General features: G+C 35.7%; 1 protein-coding gene across 1 annotated transcript; it reads left to right on the top strand.

Annotated features, from left to right (window-relative positions):
* Positions 1–10,274: 10,274 nt before the first annotated feature.
* LOC106310331 (alkane hydroxylase MAH1-like) lies at positions 10,275–12,167 on the top strand. The gene has a single exon (XM_013747564.1). It carries the CDS (start codon positions 10,582–10,584, stop codon positions 12,121–12,123), a length of 1,542 nt encoding a protein of 513 aa, XP_013603018.1. The 5' UTR covers positions 10,275–10,581; the 3' UTR covers positions 12,124–12,167.
* Positions 12,168–18,953: the final 6,786 nt, after the last annotated feature.

Consider the following 18,953-nt stretch of genomic DNA (forward strand, 5'->3'; position numbering starts at 1 on the left):
AAGTGTTTTAGGTTAAGCGTTAAGAGAGTAAAAGCTAGAGCAAGAGGCTTGTTCTTGTCGGCTACAGAAATCGATTGAAAGGTTTTCAGCTTGGGTTTCAGTAATTTAGAGATTAGAAATTGGTCTGTCGCTAGTCGTGTGTGAGTGAGCATAAACCGGATTAAACAGATCTAGGAGGATTGTTTAAAAGATTTCTAATATACAAGAAAGTGTTCTTGAAATACTTGTGTACGGTTCATATTTGTGTGTCTCTGAACTGTGAACATTCTAAAACAGTCTTGAGACAAAGATACAAGAGCATAAGAGATGAGATAGACAATTACGATTACAACCAATATCAAACAAAAGAATCGATAACATGTCTCAGTATTCTTATCTCCAACTTCGTCCAAATAACAGCCTCTATTAAGTCATCAATCACCTTCTTGAAGCAATCAACCTCGATATTCATATTGTAAATCTCAGATAGAATGTTCTCAAGCGTTGGAAGTGAATCTTAAACACTGCTCTTCAAGCTTTCCAAAATATTGTTTCCCAAAGGAATCAAACTTATCTCTTTCTCTCAGTTTTGGCTTGCAATAGTTACGTAGGAGAAAAGTATTCTAAGAAGAAGAAATGAAATCAAATTACAAAGAAGACAAGAATATATGAAATCGAGTTGCAGATAAGAGACGAAGAGTTGAAATTGTATTGGGGGCTAAGGTTCAAGAGTCGGTTTGGGGAGTTTTATAAATCTGTTCTATTTTTAGAATGGCACCGTATAAAGCCTCTGTAAACAGTTAATAGACGTTTGACTAAAAAATTAGTTGACCAAAAGTAGTGTATCTTATATGGCTTGGTCAACTTAAGTTTATGATTTATATTGATTAATTAAAAGTCTGTAGTTTTTTTGGCAAATCTGTGAAAGTTTAGTATTAAAATGTCTGATATAGAAGCTAAATACTTTATTTTCTCGAGTTTTCAAAGGACGGTACTTCAAGAATGTATCACCCTGGGAACCGATTAGATCATATTTTCCGTCATATGACTGGCAGAGTATTGTATCAGCTAGATCTCTGGTTATCAAAGGATTAATTAAAACGGTGGGATCAGGATCATCTATGCTAGTATGGAACGATCTGTGACTCCCAACCACTCGTCCGAAACCAGCAAATAAAAACCAACATAACATTTACCATGACCTCACAGTAGATTCTCTCATTGATTTAGCTTCGCGAACTTGGAACTTGCAGGAAATTCAGGCTTTGGTGGATCCCTAGGATGCAAAAATCATCGAAAAGCATACCACTAAGCATGACCCAAATGGTGGATAGAGATGGATGGCATTTCACAAAAAAAATGAGAAATATACGGTCAAATCAGGATACCAAGAAGAGCGGGTTTACCCAGACAAGGAAAAACCACCAGTGGTGTTTGGACCCACAATTGATATATTGAAAGTGTTCCGCTGGAAAGTACGGTGCCCACCGAATATTATGCATTTTTTTATGGCAATTAGTGTCAGGGTATATAACAGTTAAGAAAAATCTGCAAGTGAGAGTGATACAAGGGGATACATGTTGTGCCAGATGCGGAGCTTCAGAGGAATCGATAAACCATGTAGTTTTTGAATGCCTTCCAGCACTTCGGGTTTGGGCGCTCTCAAAGATACCATCAAATCCAGCCATTTTTTCAAATAGTTCTCTCTTCACAAATATGGATCATCTCTTTTGGAGAGTTCTCCCACATATGAATGATCATCAGGTAACCGATAGCAAGAAATTGCATGATTCGGTAAAGCCGTAATCACTGATTTAATGATCACTTCCTTTCCGCCTTTTGTGAAAAATTTAAAAGTCCACCCATTAACTCTATTGTTTAAGCGATCTTGGAGAAAGCTAAAAACTTGGATCTTTGATCCCCCCAAGTTTTCTGGTAAACCAAGGTAGAATCTCATTCCTCCAAGATTATGAATGCCCAAAATATCCCTTAATTCCTGTCTGACGGATTCTTCGATCTTATGTCCAAATTGAATTGAAGACTTATCAAAATTTATTAGCTGCCCTGAAACTACCTCATATTCCTTTAAAATTCTGAGGATGGTTTGACACTCTTCCTTTTGAGCTTTGCAGAAAAATAGACTATCATCCGCAAAAAGCAAATGAGATATCGATGGGCAAGCTCTAGCCACTTTCATTCCCGTTAGTTGTTTCCCTCTCTCTGCCTTTTTTATATTTGTAATCAAAGTCTCAGTGCAGAGAATAAATAAATACGGTGAAAAAGGATCTCCTTGACGTAAGCCTCTATGTGGAACAATGAGGCCACGTGGTCGACCATTTATAAGAACCCGATATTGAACCGAGGAAATACATTTCATCATCAATTTGATCCAATGTAGATCAAAACCCATTTTCTGCAATAAGGCCTTAATAAAGTCTCATTCCACCCTATCGTACGCTTTGCTCATGTCTGTTTTAATTGCCATATACTTTCCTTGACATGCTTTATTGGTCCGTAGTCCGTGGAATATTTCCTGAGCGATGAGAATATTATCCGAGATTAACCTTCCTGCCACGAATGCTGATTGAGTTTCAGATATAAGTAAGGGAAGAAAAATTTTCAACCGCTGACACAAAACCTTCGAAATAATTTTATATCCACAAATTACATAGACTGATTGGTCTGACCTCCGTCATCCTTGTGGGTCTCTCCGTCTTTGGAATCATACAAATATTAGTAATATTTATTCTTGCATCCATTTCTTCTGAAACCAAAAAATTATTGACCATTTCTACCAAATCATTCTTAATAATATGCCAGGAGTGTTTGAAAAAAAGGGCGGTCATGCCGCCCGGTCCTGGTGCCTTTTCGGGATGCATCATAAACAACGCCTCTCCGACCTCCTCCTTCGTCGCTAGCCGCATTAATCGTTGATTCATCTGAGGAGTAATTCCAGGTATAACTTCTGCCAGAAAACTATCAAATTCCGATGGGGAGGTTGTACTAAAAAGATCTTCGAAATAATCTACTGCCACCTTTTCCACACCATTATCCTCTGTAATCCAATTCCCATCAACATCATGTAAACCAACAATTCTATTACGACCCCGTCTTTGCTTGGTTAAAGCGTGATAAAATTTTGTGTTAAGATCCCCAGATGAGTACCACATGTTCCTACTTTTCTGGTGCCAGTAGTCTTCTTCATTCTTATATGCCTCTTGTAATTTTCTAGACACCTCCAAAATATCCTCTTGTGACGTGGCATTATCTGTTTGGACTTCTTCAAGCGCTTGGTGTAACTCATTTTTTTTTATTTCCCATAAGGTGGATTATTTTTCTGCCATTTAGCAATTTCATGGCGACAATTGCTATTTTTTTCCACAATACCCTCTGTTCTTCCTTCTACTCCTCCGTCGTTGGATTCTGCCCAACCCATTGTAATCGAATCCAGTAGGCCCGCTTGTCCAATCCATCTCTTATCAAACCGAAATTGTCCTTTCCTCCTGGGAACTTTGTCGTCTAGATAAGCCACCACCGGCCGATGATCAGAGGCCACCATCCCCAGGTATTCTGTAAAAGAGCAAGGAAATAACGTATGCCACTCTTCATTTGCTAAAGCGCGATCCAAACGACATCGGACCATCACCGCCCCCTTCCCTTTTCCTCTTCTCCCTTGCCATGACAATTTATTTTCCCGAGCCGGAAATTCTAATAAGCCACTATTCGTATCATATTATTAAAAGGAATAAATGAATCCGCACTCCTTATAGATCCTCCTTCTTTTTCATGATTTCCAGTAATCTCATTTAGATCACCAATAATGAACCAGGGTTCGGACTCGCCAGACCATATCTAGTTATGCGCTCCCATACTTGTTCCCTCATTTGTTGAACTGGGTCCCCATATACAAAAGTAAGATACACCTTCTTGCCTAGAGCCTATGCTTCCACATCAATCATTCGATTACTAGAATATAATACCTTCACCTGATACTCATTATTGTAAAAAAGCGCTAATCTCTCACTTCTTCCCATTCCACTGTGACCAAATTATCATAACCAAAGTGCGCCTGAAATTTTTAGACAAACTCTGATTCTTGCTTTGTTTCTGCTAAAAATAGAAAGTCCGGTTTATGTTTATCTCTTATCTCGCTTAGATAACTTATAGTCCACTTACTACCCATTCCTCGGCAATTCCAACTTAATATTCTCGTATAAAAAATTTGTTCTTCATTCGCTCCGAAGAGCCAAATCGGTGGGTAATGGTCCCATATTTCCACAAACCACCTAATATCCTTTCTTTGTGCCCTGAACCATTTCACTGTACTCCAAGAAAATTTAAAAACTCCTTTTTCCCATATTTACCATTTTCGTTCTTTACAAAAGACGCATAACGTACAAGAACTTGAGACAATGGAAAAAACTTAGTCCTTGCTACTATTAACATAATTAGGAAAAGACCAATCTTTATACTAATCTGAACATTAAAACCACATGACCTCCATTCCAAGCAACCTCGTATCCCAAAAAGTTGATTTTTGAAAAAAGTTAAACTCTATATGACACCACAGCTCCATCAATATAATCACAAATAAAGCTTGTCCTTTATAACACCAGTTGTACGATTTGATAGAGTACATGTATAGAATGCATCCATAATAATGCCAAAAAGCCAAATAAAATGGAAAGTGATCTGATCTTGTTCCCTGCATCCAAACTGAAACCGACTTTGGTTTGATGAGACCAAAGACCGGCTCTGTAATAAAACCTTATTGAGGAGCACTATCATACTCCCACCACTCTGATACCCACGCACAGACCAAGGTCCTTCCATCCAGCATATACAATACCAATTCATGACATTGTATTCCAACTTCCATATCCAAAGAAAATCCACACAAATACAATAAACACCAATAGAGCCAACTTTATTCCAAAGGACAATCTGATAATCAAACCATATAAAACCAAAATGGCCAACATAATGCCAAATAAAATTGAAACCAATAATCAAATAGATGCTTTTAGCCAAAGCAATACCATTCTCCACATTCTCATTCTCAATATGCTCATCTATACCACATTCCAGCTCCATAGATTTCGAAATTACCTCATTGGATTTGAACACCAAAACATAGTAATACCAGAAACCAAAAAAGCCATTTTTATTCCAAATCGAGATCGTATAAAGAGATCTCGGAGGTAACAAAATCAAACCATGAAGCCATGAGATAACAAGGATAAAGTAACTAAAACTTCTCAATGAGCTTATTAAAAAACTAAAAACGAAACAACCAGAGCGTTCCATCTGCTCACTTAACTCTTCTTCAGTAACCTGTAATTCCATAAACATTAAGCTTTGAAAGCTGTGTTTGAAATTTCATCAGTTTTATTTTGGGGTTTGAGGGACCCTATCCCCGCAGCTACCGACTGTTTAAACAAAACCGTGTGTGCGCCCTTCTTCTTCTCTGCAACACCAACATTTACTTCCTTCCCCTCAGCATCTTCCTCTTTAATCTCTTCTAACTCTAGGTTCTGGAACTCATCCCCAAAATAAAACTGATGAAATTTCAAAGCTTTCCATGTATATGTAGCGATGAAGAATCTCCCCAAACTCGTTAGTAATCATCTTGGATTTCGTTTTAAACAGAACGAAAATCATACCCTGAATATCCTTAATTTGACAATAATCCTTAGACCCCAAAACTTCCCTTGATTTCTCAAATCTCTTGCGAGATCTGAAAGATTTTGCCCTGCAGAAACTTCCTTTTGCTTCCATCGATTCCCAAAAACACACTGATGCTGATGATCTATCCATTGAAGACCCTCGATAGCCCAAAGACTCCCCGGATCCCACCGTTGACGACCCATTCAACCCTCATACACAATCGCCGTCGCCATCACTTCACCATACAATTTTTAATATAATTCACGTAATCTTTTTACAAGTAAAATAGATCATATTAGTAAAATAATTTATAAGTAAATAAATGGGCCAGTGTATTCATTAGAATAAACCTATAAACATAAGCTTTCAGATTAAATGGTTAAGATCATTTACAAAGTAAATAAATGGGCCTCCACTTAGTATTTCTTTAGATTAGGGTTTAGTTCGGTTTAAATTTGGACTTGGTTTGAATTTAGTTTGATTTAGTTTATTTGGATATTAAAAAACTTTAATCAAAATTAACCCAATTAATTTAGTTAATATTATTATTTTTAAACATACATGTAATTTTTCTGTCTTGATATTAATGTGAGATTCACATTCATTTATTTTATTTTTGTTGTGTTTCTTCTATGAGATAGTTATACTCGAGGCTAAGATAGCTTAGACGGTTCAGATTGCCTATTAACGCTGGAATCTCACCTCGGAGATCGCACCCCACAAGGTTTCAGGTGACGAAGATAGTGGAGTCTCTAAAGGCTAGTATTCGATTTCAAAGAGGTGTTGAGAGATGTGTCATGAAGGTCAAGGGATATTACTGGTAATTTAAATGGCTAAAACTTGGTTTATTATAATTTTTATTTTCACAAATTTATGTTGATAATCTTTTAGTTTCATCAAATATTATGAATATACTTTTAATTATCTTATGTTATTATAAATATTATAAGTTTTCAAATTCACCTAATTGTAACTATTTATATTGTTTAAGTTTTAGTATTATTCAATAAATAATTTAATAAACACTTAAAATATGAGAATAATTTTTCAGTGTGCATAATATCTATTACTGTCTTATTTTTGTAAAATATATCATGTAATTGTATTTTAATTGTTTTGACTATTTGTTTACTTCAATTTTTTTTAGTAACGAAAAGCATGATAAAAAGTTAAAACATCTATACAGTACCTAAATATCTAACTTTGGCAAATTTCCTTCTGTTAGTAAATGAAAGCTCCAAACCATCGTCAAGCTGTAAACAAAAAAAAATAGAATTCATTTGTGACCGAAGCAAATAGTGAACACATCTCGAGTGTTATAATTCCTCAAACCTCGACAAAAAACTTTGAACTTATGACCACTCCTCTGATTACTTTACAGCAGATCTATACAAACAATGTTTTATTTCATTTCTATGAACTTATATAAGCACAGATGTAATGACTTAACAGAAAGTTCCATAAAACTTCACCTTTTGTACTTAGTAACTGCAACGCCTTTGATGTATATAGTCCCAGCCAAACCTGAAGAAACCCATCAATAAAGCTCAACATTTTCACTCCTTTCAACCTCAAAGTTATAAGGGTGGAGACTTTAACATGAGCAATCATGCGTTGGTACTTAGACGATACAGAGCAAAACCCAAAACTTGTTTCAGAGATATTACCAAATTGAAAAGGCGGAAATGTCGGAGAATCTAACTCGAGCCAGATTTTCCTGAGGATTGAGATTTCGAAATCAAATGGCGAGATTCCGTCGATCACTTTGGTGTCTTCGGTGTTGATGAATCGATTGATCTACTTTCTCAGATAATTCCACCTCTATTGCTTTCTCCGCCGCGTCTACCTCCGGAAGCTCCGGCCAAATAACCCTAAAAACATCAATCTCAATTGATCCACCATATAAACCAGAAAAACCTCATAGATCCCATTGAATCCCTCAAAAACATACTGAAAATAGATCACTGTTGGTTTATTAGCATGAAACCATTCGCTAACTCAATTAAATGGAACCCAACCGGTTTAGCGAATGATATCGACGGAGAAGAAAACTCTATGTGATTCCTATATCATCAGATCACCATCTTCTTCGATAAAGATCTAGACTTTCGGTTCAAGTTTAAGATCTAGAAAATCTATTCTTAAATCTCCATCTGATTCCACCGCTATCGACGAAAACCAAGCATCTTCATCATCTAATTTATTCTTGGATTTGTCTTGCTCTGCATTTACAACACAAACACGCGAGATAGGTTCCGTCAGTTTTGTTTCGCGTTATTTCAGGTCAAGGTGAGTCAAATTTAATTAGAACGTTTTTTGTAATGTTATAAAACGACCGTGTTTAAAGCAGTGGTAAAATGTTGTAATTTTTGAGAAAAACTCAGGGTTATTTTATTTTTGTACATCTGTTTTAATAGTTTAGATATGAGATTTAATGGTTTCAAAAATATGTACAGCAGAGGGTAATGGGAAAATGGTCAATAAAATCTTCAAGTATTTGCATTTAACATTTTTATTCTTCAACTATCAGGTATGCAATCCAAATCTTGAAGTGTGTTGGTTGACTTTGCAAAATTAAACGTCTACAAACTTCACGTTAATGGTTAACTGTGAACGTTAGTGTATTCTGTAAGCTCCTTCTTAATCCTATCTTGTTGCACATCTATCACCATTTTCCTTGCGCTCTATTGGATTCCTTCGCGATTGCGTGACAACTGACAATGTCCCCCCTCCCATTAATGTCAGCTTCATTAGAGCAATTTCTGGAAAAAACAAGAAACGCTAAGTGTCACAGAATAGAGTTCTGCTTCCTCCCCAAATACACTAACAGAAAAAAATGTTACAATTTCCCAGATTATAGAAGAGCTCTATGATTCTCTTAAAAGGCTATTATTACATTCTGTCATCTCACAATCCCTTAAAACAAAAATCTATACTCCCACTATTTTAATTCAACAGGTTGTGCAGCACGTTAGAATTTGATTCCGGAGTTAACTCGAAAAGCAGAAATCGAGTGTTTTCATAGCAAACGTGTTCTGATTTTTGCTCTTTCTTGGCTTGACCTCTCCACTCACTTAGGGCCAGCTTCTATCTCTCTTGTTCACTCAAGACTGTTTTGTTCTCACTCACTCTCTGTTTTTTTACACTTGTGTTACAATGTCATAACACAAGCACTCTCTCTTTACTCTCTCTCACGTTTGTCTTTGCTCGTGTAGAGAGAGAAGAGAGTTTATCTTGTATGTCTACATTGTTATTTCTCCAACTCTTTTTGTATTAGAATTGGATATATTTCTCACAACAACACTAAACATACTTATAGTAGTTTTCATTTTTTTTTTTTTTTTGAATAAAATGTTAAATTCGATTCAAAAGAAAATGAATTTGTTTACAACAAAGCTACTTTGTTTCTGACTTTTTTAACAACAAAAGAATAGAAAAGCTATGTCCCCACTGCTACGATCCAATCTTGAAACGCCATGTCTCCATGCCCAGTCTCTTGTCCAGAGTTCGTATGGAAGTAGTGCGATTCTTGACTTGCCTGTCAATTACCCGAAAAAGAGTCTCAGGTGATCGTGGTTTCTCTCCGTGCTTTCGAGAATTGCGCTCCCGCCATAGCATGTAGAGCGTGGTCTGAAATACGTAACGTGCAAGGAACGTCCGGGTTCGAGAAAGCTGAGACTGCGACATGAAAAATATGATACTGCTCCACTCATCTGTGTAATGGTTACCCATGAGCTCACGCATTAGCTTACTCCAGAGAGAAGAACTGTAGGTGCACCGGAAAAAGAGATGATCCCGAGTTTCAAGATGATGTTGACATAGCACACAGCCCCCGTCAATACCTAGATTCCACGATATCATCCTATCTCCTGTGGTGAGTCGATTATGCAGAGCAAGCCATGAGCAGAACCGGAATTTCGGTGTTGCTTGGCTGAACCATAGGCCCTTGTGCCAAGCCACCTTCTCCCTCACTGGTCTGATGAGATTCCAAGTGTCCCGAGTAATGAACTGACTTTTATAGATATTTTGTTTTCCCGCCAGAGAACGATATCCTCTGCGTCAGAGCTAGGCAATGATATGAGGTGGTGTTCCACATTAATGAGACCTTCTGAGCGATGATTTCGTCGCCTTCTTTTTGTCCTAGCTGTGTAGACAGTATCATGCTGGCCAATGCCCGTGTCTATCTGTCCCCGTGGTCCAAAAATGTCAGTCAAGCAACCCATTGGGGACCACTGATCATACCAAAAAAATATAGTAGTTTTCATTAACTACTACACATGCACTTTAACAACTACAACTTAGCCCTTACTTCTACTAACCACTCTTAACAACTCTCACTAGCTCTTCTTAGCTAAAGCTTTTATTCAACACTTCGCTCTTCCTTGATAGCTTGGCCAACTAATATATTTTCTTCTCAACTTGATTATTTGTGACTAAAGTCACATCTCAACTTCTCGTTGGACTTCTTCTTTTAGTTGGCTTTTGCTTCTTCTTCTTTTCCTTGGATGGTAAGCAATCTCTTGCTTCCACTTCTTCATTCTTCTTCTACGTGACTCCTTGGTCACTTCTTCTTATTCGTTTCTTGTGTGGCAAGCTTCCTTGCTTCCACTTCTTCTCTTGGATTTAATCAAGGTTCAATTTCAACAAAACGACAAAAGTTGAGGAATTGCATAGTCGATAATTGAGGTCCGTCTGATTTTGTAAAGTCAACTAGCACTTCAAGATTTTAATTGCATAGTGGATAGTTGAGGAATAAAAATGTTAATTAAAAATAGCAAACCACAAAAGTAAGGAATTAAAAATAGCAAACGACAAGGTTTATATTATTTTCTGATCCAAACACGACGGAGACACATCACCACTTTCAACGGCGCACTGACATTTTAATATCCGTGTGTGTATCTTGAAAATCTTGAACTCTTAAGTTTCTCTCTAATGGCTATGATAAGCTTACTTGAAATCACAGTTTATTTCCTTTGTTTCTCCTTCTTCTTTGGATATTTCTTTATTATGAAGAAACCTCACCGTTCGTTTCCCACGAACTGGCCATTCCTCGGTATGCTTCCGGGCCTACTCGTAGAGATCCCTCGTGTGTACGACTATATAACCGAGTTTCTCGAAGCCTCAAACTTAACTTTTCTTTTTAAAGGCCCATGTTTCGTTGGCGTCAACATGTTGTTCACTGTAGATCCGGCTAATATTCATCATATCATGAGCTCAAACTTCACAAACTACCCAAAAGGATCAGAGTTCAAGAAGATATTCGATGTTTTGGGAGATGGGATTTTCAACGCGGATTTCGATCTATGGATGGATCTGAGGAAGTCAGCTCAATGCATGATGAGTCGCCCGGAGTTTCAAAGGTTTACACTAAGAACAAACATGAGAAAGCTAGAGAAAGGGCTTGTCCCAATTCTTGATCACTTTGCTAAGAAGAAACTAGTCCTTGATTTACAGGATGTGTTCCAAAGATTCACCTTCGATACTACGTTGGTTTTAGCGACCGGGATTGATCCGGGTTGTCTCTCGATTGAAATGCCAGAAATCGAGTTTGCTAGAGCTTTAGATGAAGCAATGGAAGTGATATTTTTCAGACATATCAAGCCGGAGATTGTTTGCAAGATACAAAGGTTGCTTGGGTTTGGAGATGAGTTGAAGATGAAAATTGCTCACTCGACTTTAGATCGAGTTTGCTCTAAGTGCATAGCTTCAAAGAGAGATGAAATAACACGTGGCGTTACTAGCATCGACTCTTCTTCTAAAGATTTGTTGATGTCTTACATGGATGTAGACACCACCAAGTACAAGTCGTTGAATCCAGGTGATGACAAATTCCTCAGAGACATGATTCTAAGCTTCATGATAGCAGGTAGGGACACCACAGGCTCTGCTCTCACTTGGTTCTTCTGGCTTCTCACCAAGAATCCGGAAGTAACGACCAAGATTCGTCAAGAAATCAACACAAAAATATCTCCAAGAACCAATAATGATTCTGATCATTTCTCTTCACAAGAACTAAACAAGTTGGTGTATCTACATGGCGCCATGTGTGAAGCCCTCAGGCTATATCCACCGGTTCCATTTCAGCACAAGTCTCCTACAAAACCCGACGTTCTTCCAAGCGGACACAAAGTCGAGCCAAGTACGAAGATTGTGTTTTGTCTGTACTCACTAGGGAGAATGAAATCGGTATGGGGAGAAGATGCATCAGACTTTAAACCAGAGAGATGGATTTCGGAAACTGGAAGTTCGATACATGTCCCATCTTTTAAGTTCTTATCGTTCAATGCCGGTCCAAGAACTTGTTTGGGGAAAGAAGTGGCTATGACGCAGATGAAGACAGTGGCTGTGAAAATCATACAAAACTATGAGATAAAGATCGTTGAAGGACACACGATTGAGCCAGTTCCTTCTGTTATTCTTCGCATGAAACAAGGCCTTAAAGTCATGGTCACTAAGAGATCTAATTTGGTCTGAATGTTATGCAATACTTTTATGGTATACTAAGTGTTTTCCTCAGCCATGTTCAGTCATATAAATTTCAAATTTAAATTATATTTTTAAATAAAATTTTGTTATTATTTTATATTTTATTATTTTCTTATCAATATTTAATCTAAGTTTTGATTTAATTAAACTTAAAATTAAGAAAATATATTGTTTATAAAAAATTGTATGATTATCAAAAAAATAAAACTAAATAATTTTTCTAAAATTTGTAGATATATAAAGGAAACTAATGATATTATGATTAAACATTTATAAGTCTCTTAAAAAGTATAGAATATTTTAAAATTTTAGTGATAAAATTGGATAATTATAAAAAATAATTAAATAATATTTCAAAATTTTGTAAAATGTTGTTATATTTTAGTATTATATCATTTAATATCATGTTTGAATATATATACTTTAATGAAATGTATGAGTTATTACCATATATATATATATATATATATATATATATATATATATATATATAAAGTTAACTTTTTCCCTTCTTATGACAAGTGGTAAAGAGGTTCGATGACATGTGTCCCCATGTATTTTTTTGTTTTTACATTTTATGTACTTTTTCTTTTACACTATTGTCATTTGGCTTAGTATTTTCTAATTGTGCACTATAATTTTTCTCACATTAACCATTATTATTTTTATTTTTTGTCATCGACTTTTACAGACTCATATAGACTATGTAAACCAAACTGGGTGATCTGCATCCATGTGGACAACGTAAGACGGTTGCATCCTAGCTCTACGGGCTAGACTATCCGCCATTGCATTATGCGTCCTTGGAACATGGATAATTTTTGATCGGATGAAACTCTCTTTCAAGGTCTTGATATCTTCCAAATAATTTGCAAAATCTGGCAATTCTTCTGATTCCGAAACCATCTTCACCAATTGAGAATAATCCGTTGCAAACGTAACCTGAAATTGACATAGGTTTCTCATACATTCCATTGCCCAGAGTAGCGCTTCCATCTTCGCATGAAGAGGAGAAATGCTAGCCCGAACATTCCTTGCCCCCAACAGATCGACCATCAAATCCTTCTAGCATACTAAGCCATCCCTGTCCGGAGAAAATATCACCCTCTTTCCACGAACCATCTGTGAAACACCATCTTCCAGGAATTGTCGGCAGGGACGTGACCACAACTTGTGGTACTATTCTCTGCTCTTTTAAAACTTGGGCCTCCGCCCAAAGTGTAGATTTTGTTTCTGCCAACTTGAGCGTATCCATGGGATCAGTGTCCAAATTACTAAAAACTTTGTTATTACGGCCTTTCCATATGTACCATAAAATCCACGCAAACTGATGGTCCTCCATTTGTGGTAGAACTCTCTAGAAGAGATGATCCATATTTGTGAAAAGAGACTTTGTTGGAAAAATATATGGGTTCGATGGTATCTTCGAGAGAGCCCAAACCTGAATTGCTGGAGGACATTTGAAAAAAAATGATTTATCGATTCCTCCTGAGCTCCACACCTGGCACAACAAATATCTCCTTGAATCCTTCTCCCTTGTAAATTCTTCTTAGCTGCTATACATCATGTCACGAGCTGCCATAGGAAGTGTTTTAACTTTGGTGGGCACCGTATTTTCCAACAAAAAGCTTTCAATGCGTCAACTGTGGGGCCAATCAAAAGTGGTGGTCGTGCCCTATCTGGGTATATCTGTTCTACCTGATATCCAGATTTAACTGTATATTTCCCATTTTTGGTAAAATGCCATCCATCCCTGTCTGTCCTCTGAGTTCTACTCAGTGGTAGGCTTTCTATAAGTTTTGCATCCCGTGGTTCCACCAAAGCTCGAATTGCCTGTGAATTCCAAGTACGCGAAGTGGAATCAATGAGGGAATCCACTGTAAGGTCCAGGTATAAGTTATGTTGATTTTTATTGGCTGGTCTCGGGCGAGTGGTTGGGAGCCATGGATCATTCCATACAGATATAGAAGAATCAGTTCCCACCCTTTTGATTAGTCCTTTTCTTACCAGAGATCTAGCAGATACAATACTTCGCCATCCATATGACGGAGAATATGAACGGATCGGTTCCAGGGGTGAAGCATTCCTGTAATACCGGCCTTTAAAAACTCGGGCAAATAAAGTATTTGGCTTCTCTATGAGACGCCAAAGCTGTTTACCAAGCATCGCTGTATTAAAATCAGTGATGTCTTTAAACCCCAACCCTCCTTCCTCTTTATCAACACATACTTTGTCCTATGATTTCCAGTGCAAGCCTCTGGTGCTTGCCCCTGGATTCCACCAGAATTGTGCTACCGCACTCGTCAGTTTTTTCGCAGTTGCCTTAGGTAAGCGATAGCATGACATCACATGATTTGGTAATGCCGTGACCACTGATTTAATGATCACCTCCTTTCCCCCTTTTGTAAAAAACCGAAAGGCCCATCCGGTAACTCTGGAATTTAGCCGATCCTGGACAAAGCTAAACACTTGTATCTTGGATCCCCCCAAGTCTTTTGGAAAACCAAGATAAAAGCCCATTCCTCCTAAATTATGAATACCCAGAATATCCCTTAATTCCTGTCTGATCGATTCCTCAATCTTGTGGCCAAATTGAATCGATGACTTATCGAAATTTATGAGTTGACCTGATACTTGCTCATATTCCTTTAAAATCGTAAGAATGGTTTGGCATCTTTCTTTTTGAGCTTTACAAAAGAAAAGACTCTCATCCGCAAAAAGCAAATGAAATATTGATGGACATGCTCTGGCAACCTTCATTCCCGTCAACTGATTCCCTGCCTCTGCCTTTTTTATGTTTGCGATTAAAGCCTCAGTGCAGAGAATAAATAAGTAGGGAGATAAAGAGTCCCCCTGACGTAAACCTCTATGTGGAACAATGAGACCACGTGGTTGACCGTTTAATAGAACCCGATATTGAACTGAGGATATACATTCCATCATTAATTTGATCCAATGAGGGTCAAAACCCATTTTCCGGAGTAATGCCTTAATAAAATCCCATTCCACTCTATCATACGCCTTGCTAAAATCCGTTTTAATCGCCATATACTTTCCTTGACAGGCTTTATTAGCTCGCAATCCATGAAACATTTCATGTGCTATGAGAATATTATCCGAAATCAATCTTCTTGCCACAAATGTCGATTGAATTTCTGAAATGAGTATGGGAAGATATAATTTCAATCTCTGACACAACACCTTCGAAATAATTTTAAACCCTACATTACAAAGACTGATTGGTCTTAATTCCGTCATCCTTGTAGGCCTCTCAGTTTTTGGGATCATGCATATATTAGTAATATTTAGTTTAGCATCCATTTCTCCGGAAACCAAAAAGTCATTCACCAACTCCACCAAATCTTTCTTAATAATGTTCCAGGAATGTTGAACGAATAGAGTTGTCATGCCATCCGGCCCAGGTGCCTTTTCTGGGTGCATTATAAAAAGAGCTTCCTTAACTTCCTCCTCTGTAGCTAATCTCAACTCCACCAACAATTCTATTACAGATCTGTCGTTGCTTTGTTAAAGCATGATAGAATTTTGTGTTGAGATCCCCAGATGAATACCACATATTCCTGCTTTTCTGATGCCTGAATTTTCATGATATAATTTTCATGGTATAATTTTCATGATAGAATTTTGTGTTAACCATTATTATATGAATTTTTATAATCTATTTTATTGGTCAATAAAACAGGAGATGAATAAAAATAAAATAAAATAATATAAATAAATAAATTTTAAATATTTTATTTATTCACAACTAAAAAATAACCTAAACTTTTACTATTTTATTATTTTTTACTATTTTCTATTACTTTATTTACAAATATAATTTATTTTACTATCAGAAATCATAAAATAACTAAACTAAAAAAAACTAGTAATCTAAACCTAAATCTTCACAATCACAAAGAAAAAGCAAAATACTATAGTAATACTAACTCAATAAAGGTCTGGAACACAAATAAACGCGATCAAACACTAACCCAAAACACTAAAAAAATGGATCAGAGAAAGAATAATCACCGGAAGACCAAAGTCATCACGAAGCAGGAAAACACATGCCTAAAGCACAACCACCAGCTAAGAGGTAAGAATCACCGCACAAACAAAACAACCACATACAAGGAGCTCATACCAACGATGAAACATAAAGCTCTGAATAGAAGAGATCAAAGCTCCAAGAGACTAACTCCACACACCTATACCAAGGGAAGCAGGGGAAGAAGAAAAGCAAGCAACATAAGGGAAGGAGAATGGAAGCCAACCACGGAGAAACCATAGCTCATGTTTGAGACAAGAATTAATCTTCCAAGCCCACAAAACATACACGAAGGAAAACACTATCCAAACCTGGACTGGTAAACATGGTGAAATGGAGAGCCACCAGAGATGCAACCAGCTATGAAAAGAGCAACGAGATGAGAGAACAAAGAAAGAAAAAAAGACTAGACAAAATCAGAAAACTGTGGAGCCATCCTCGAGCTATGAAGAAAACATAAAAGTCAGATCACCAAAAACCAGATCTTGAAAACCAAGACAAGCAGGGACTATCAACTGCAAGCCAACTACGAGGAAGACAACTAAACTCTGACCCAACCCAAAGAGATGTAGTTCCTACCATTAGCCAAATCTAAGGAAGAAGAGGAAAAATATTGAGCAGAACAGCGTACAACATCATGAGAAACAACCGCACAACTGGGAACTCATAAAACTGATCTACAGCAAATATTAGATAATCTCACAAGAGAATAAGACAAGGAAAACAAGAGCAACAAAGGTGAGTCTTTCTGGTGATGGTAAGAAATACCGCATACCGGAAATGTAAACAAAATGTATAGATGGTGACGACTCAAGTCAAAATATGCGGAGACGAAAAAAACATCTTAGGAGAATAATGTTCAATGTTGTTAAAAAAGAATAATGTTCAAAAATATGAAAATATGAAATAAAATTTTAACGCTGAAACCGTTAATGTTAGAATCAACAAATGCCTAAATTCAAAATTTTTGAAATTCAATATGCTTTACATCAGAAGCTCAGTTCACCACTAACAAATACTACTATACACAACACATTATTGAAAAGACGAACACATAATATATTAACCTATAACCTAATACTACATAACACAATAAAATACTAAATCATACTCTTCACAAATAAATACTGACCAAATAATTACATCATCCAAAAACATCATACTTAACCATAATAAAATAATATTCTGCGCGAAGCGCGGATACCCCCTAGGTTTTTTAAAAGTTTACCGAAAATATAAATCAACATTAAATGTAATTGTCCATGTCATATTTAGCCGTAAGCTATGTCATATCACATTTTTTACTTAAAGTGATTGTACAAAGGACACATATGCAAAGTGTATGAAATCATTTGGCAAATAATGTCTAGAGGATAGTATGACAATAATGATCGAAGTTCTATATAATAGTGTTATTCATTATTAAAAATGAAATATTGTGAGATATATTCTATTTTAGCTAGATAAATTATATATAATAAATTTAGTTGACAAATGTTTTTAAAAAAATTAAGTATATCTTCTTATCAATTTTTTTTCTTGTAAATATATTGACTAGATTTATTATGGCTAATTTATTAACTTGTTTATTATTATTTGTGAAATGATTTTTGCCTATAAGACTTCACGTTAAAGGTAATACTGGCAAAAGTTGTTATTATCCTTAATGAATAATTATATCTATTTATTTGATTAAATTATTGAATATTAATTAATATAATAAAATTACCAAAAAGTAAATATAATTTTAATTTAATATATTGGATAATTGATTAAAACTAATATAATAAAACTTTCTCAAAATTAAATAAATTAATAAGATAAAAAGATAATCCTTATATACATTGTCTTATTGTCCGAAAAAATATCTTCCAATTATAAAAAGTTAAAATTTAAGAAATAAAAAAATAGAAAACACTTAATTAAATGTTAATCAAATAAAAATATTAATTTTATATAAATGAAAAAGAATATTGATTGATTTTAAAAACATATTTATTAATAATAAAGGTAGTGTATAAATAAATTTTAAAATATCTGTAACACATGATAGTTTTAAAAGAAATTAATGCAATAGCAAATATTAATTTTTTATGAAAATCGTTGTCATATTTGAATAATTTGATATTCAAGTAAAAAATTTGAGAACATAAACAATAACTTATCATGATAGTTTTTAAATTAGTAATGCATTTATTAATTAGTAATGCATAAAGAATAATGTGTTTTTCAAAATATACTCACAAAATGTCAAATGCAAAATTAACCCATGATTTTTGGAACATTCATTTGCTCTATTCACCACAGAAGTTCAAATTATTCACGAAAATATCATTAGTTTTTTTTTTTGAAAATGCATATTTTACTCGATCATCTTCATCTTCTTCTTTTATTTACAACATTGTCATTGTCATCAATACACCAACCACCATGAACAAACTATTTCAAACTCTAAATGCACTTAAAATCAACATCTTCATAATTCTTATATCTTACACACACAAACCATTACCTTTTCATTTCCTCTCTTATTTCATCCCAAAATCCAAACGTTTTTATTTCAAATTTTATAACCTTATTAGAGTTACTCAAGTTCATGATTCGTGGTCAAGAACGAGTGGGTAACTATCATTAAGAAGTTATGTGTGCCTGAGAATATCAAACATGAATCTCGCCGGATGAATTTTTTCGGATATGTTTCACGAAGAAGACTTCTCTTGAAATCTTCTCGGTAGAGAAGACTTCTCTTGAAGTCTTCTGGTCAATATAT

Source organism: Brassica oleracea, chromosome C8 (genome assembly GCF_000695525.1).
Source record: "Brassica oleracea var. oleracea cultivar TO1000 chromosome C8, BOL, whole genome shotgun sequence".
In the NCBI taxonomy this organism is placed as follows: domain Eukaryota; kingdom Viridiplantae; phylum Streptophyta; class Magnoliopsida; order Brassicales; family Brassicaceae; genus Brassica; species Brassica oleracea.

Bases quoted from the DNA above. Each gene is read 5' to 3' on its own strand.
- LOC106310331 (XM_013747564.1), top strand. From the start codon at position 10,582: ATGGCTATGATAAGCTTACTTGAAATCACAGTTTATTTCCTTTGTTTC.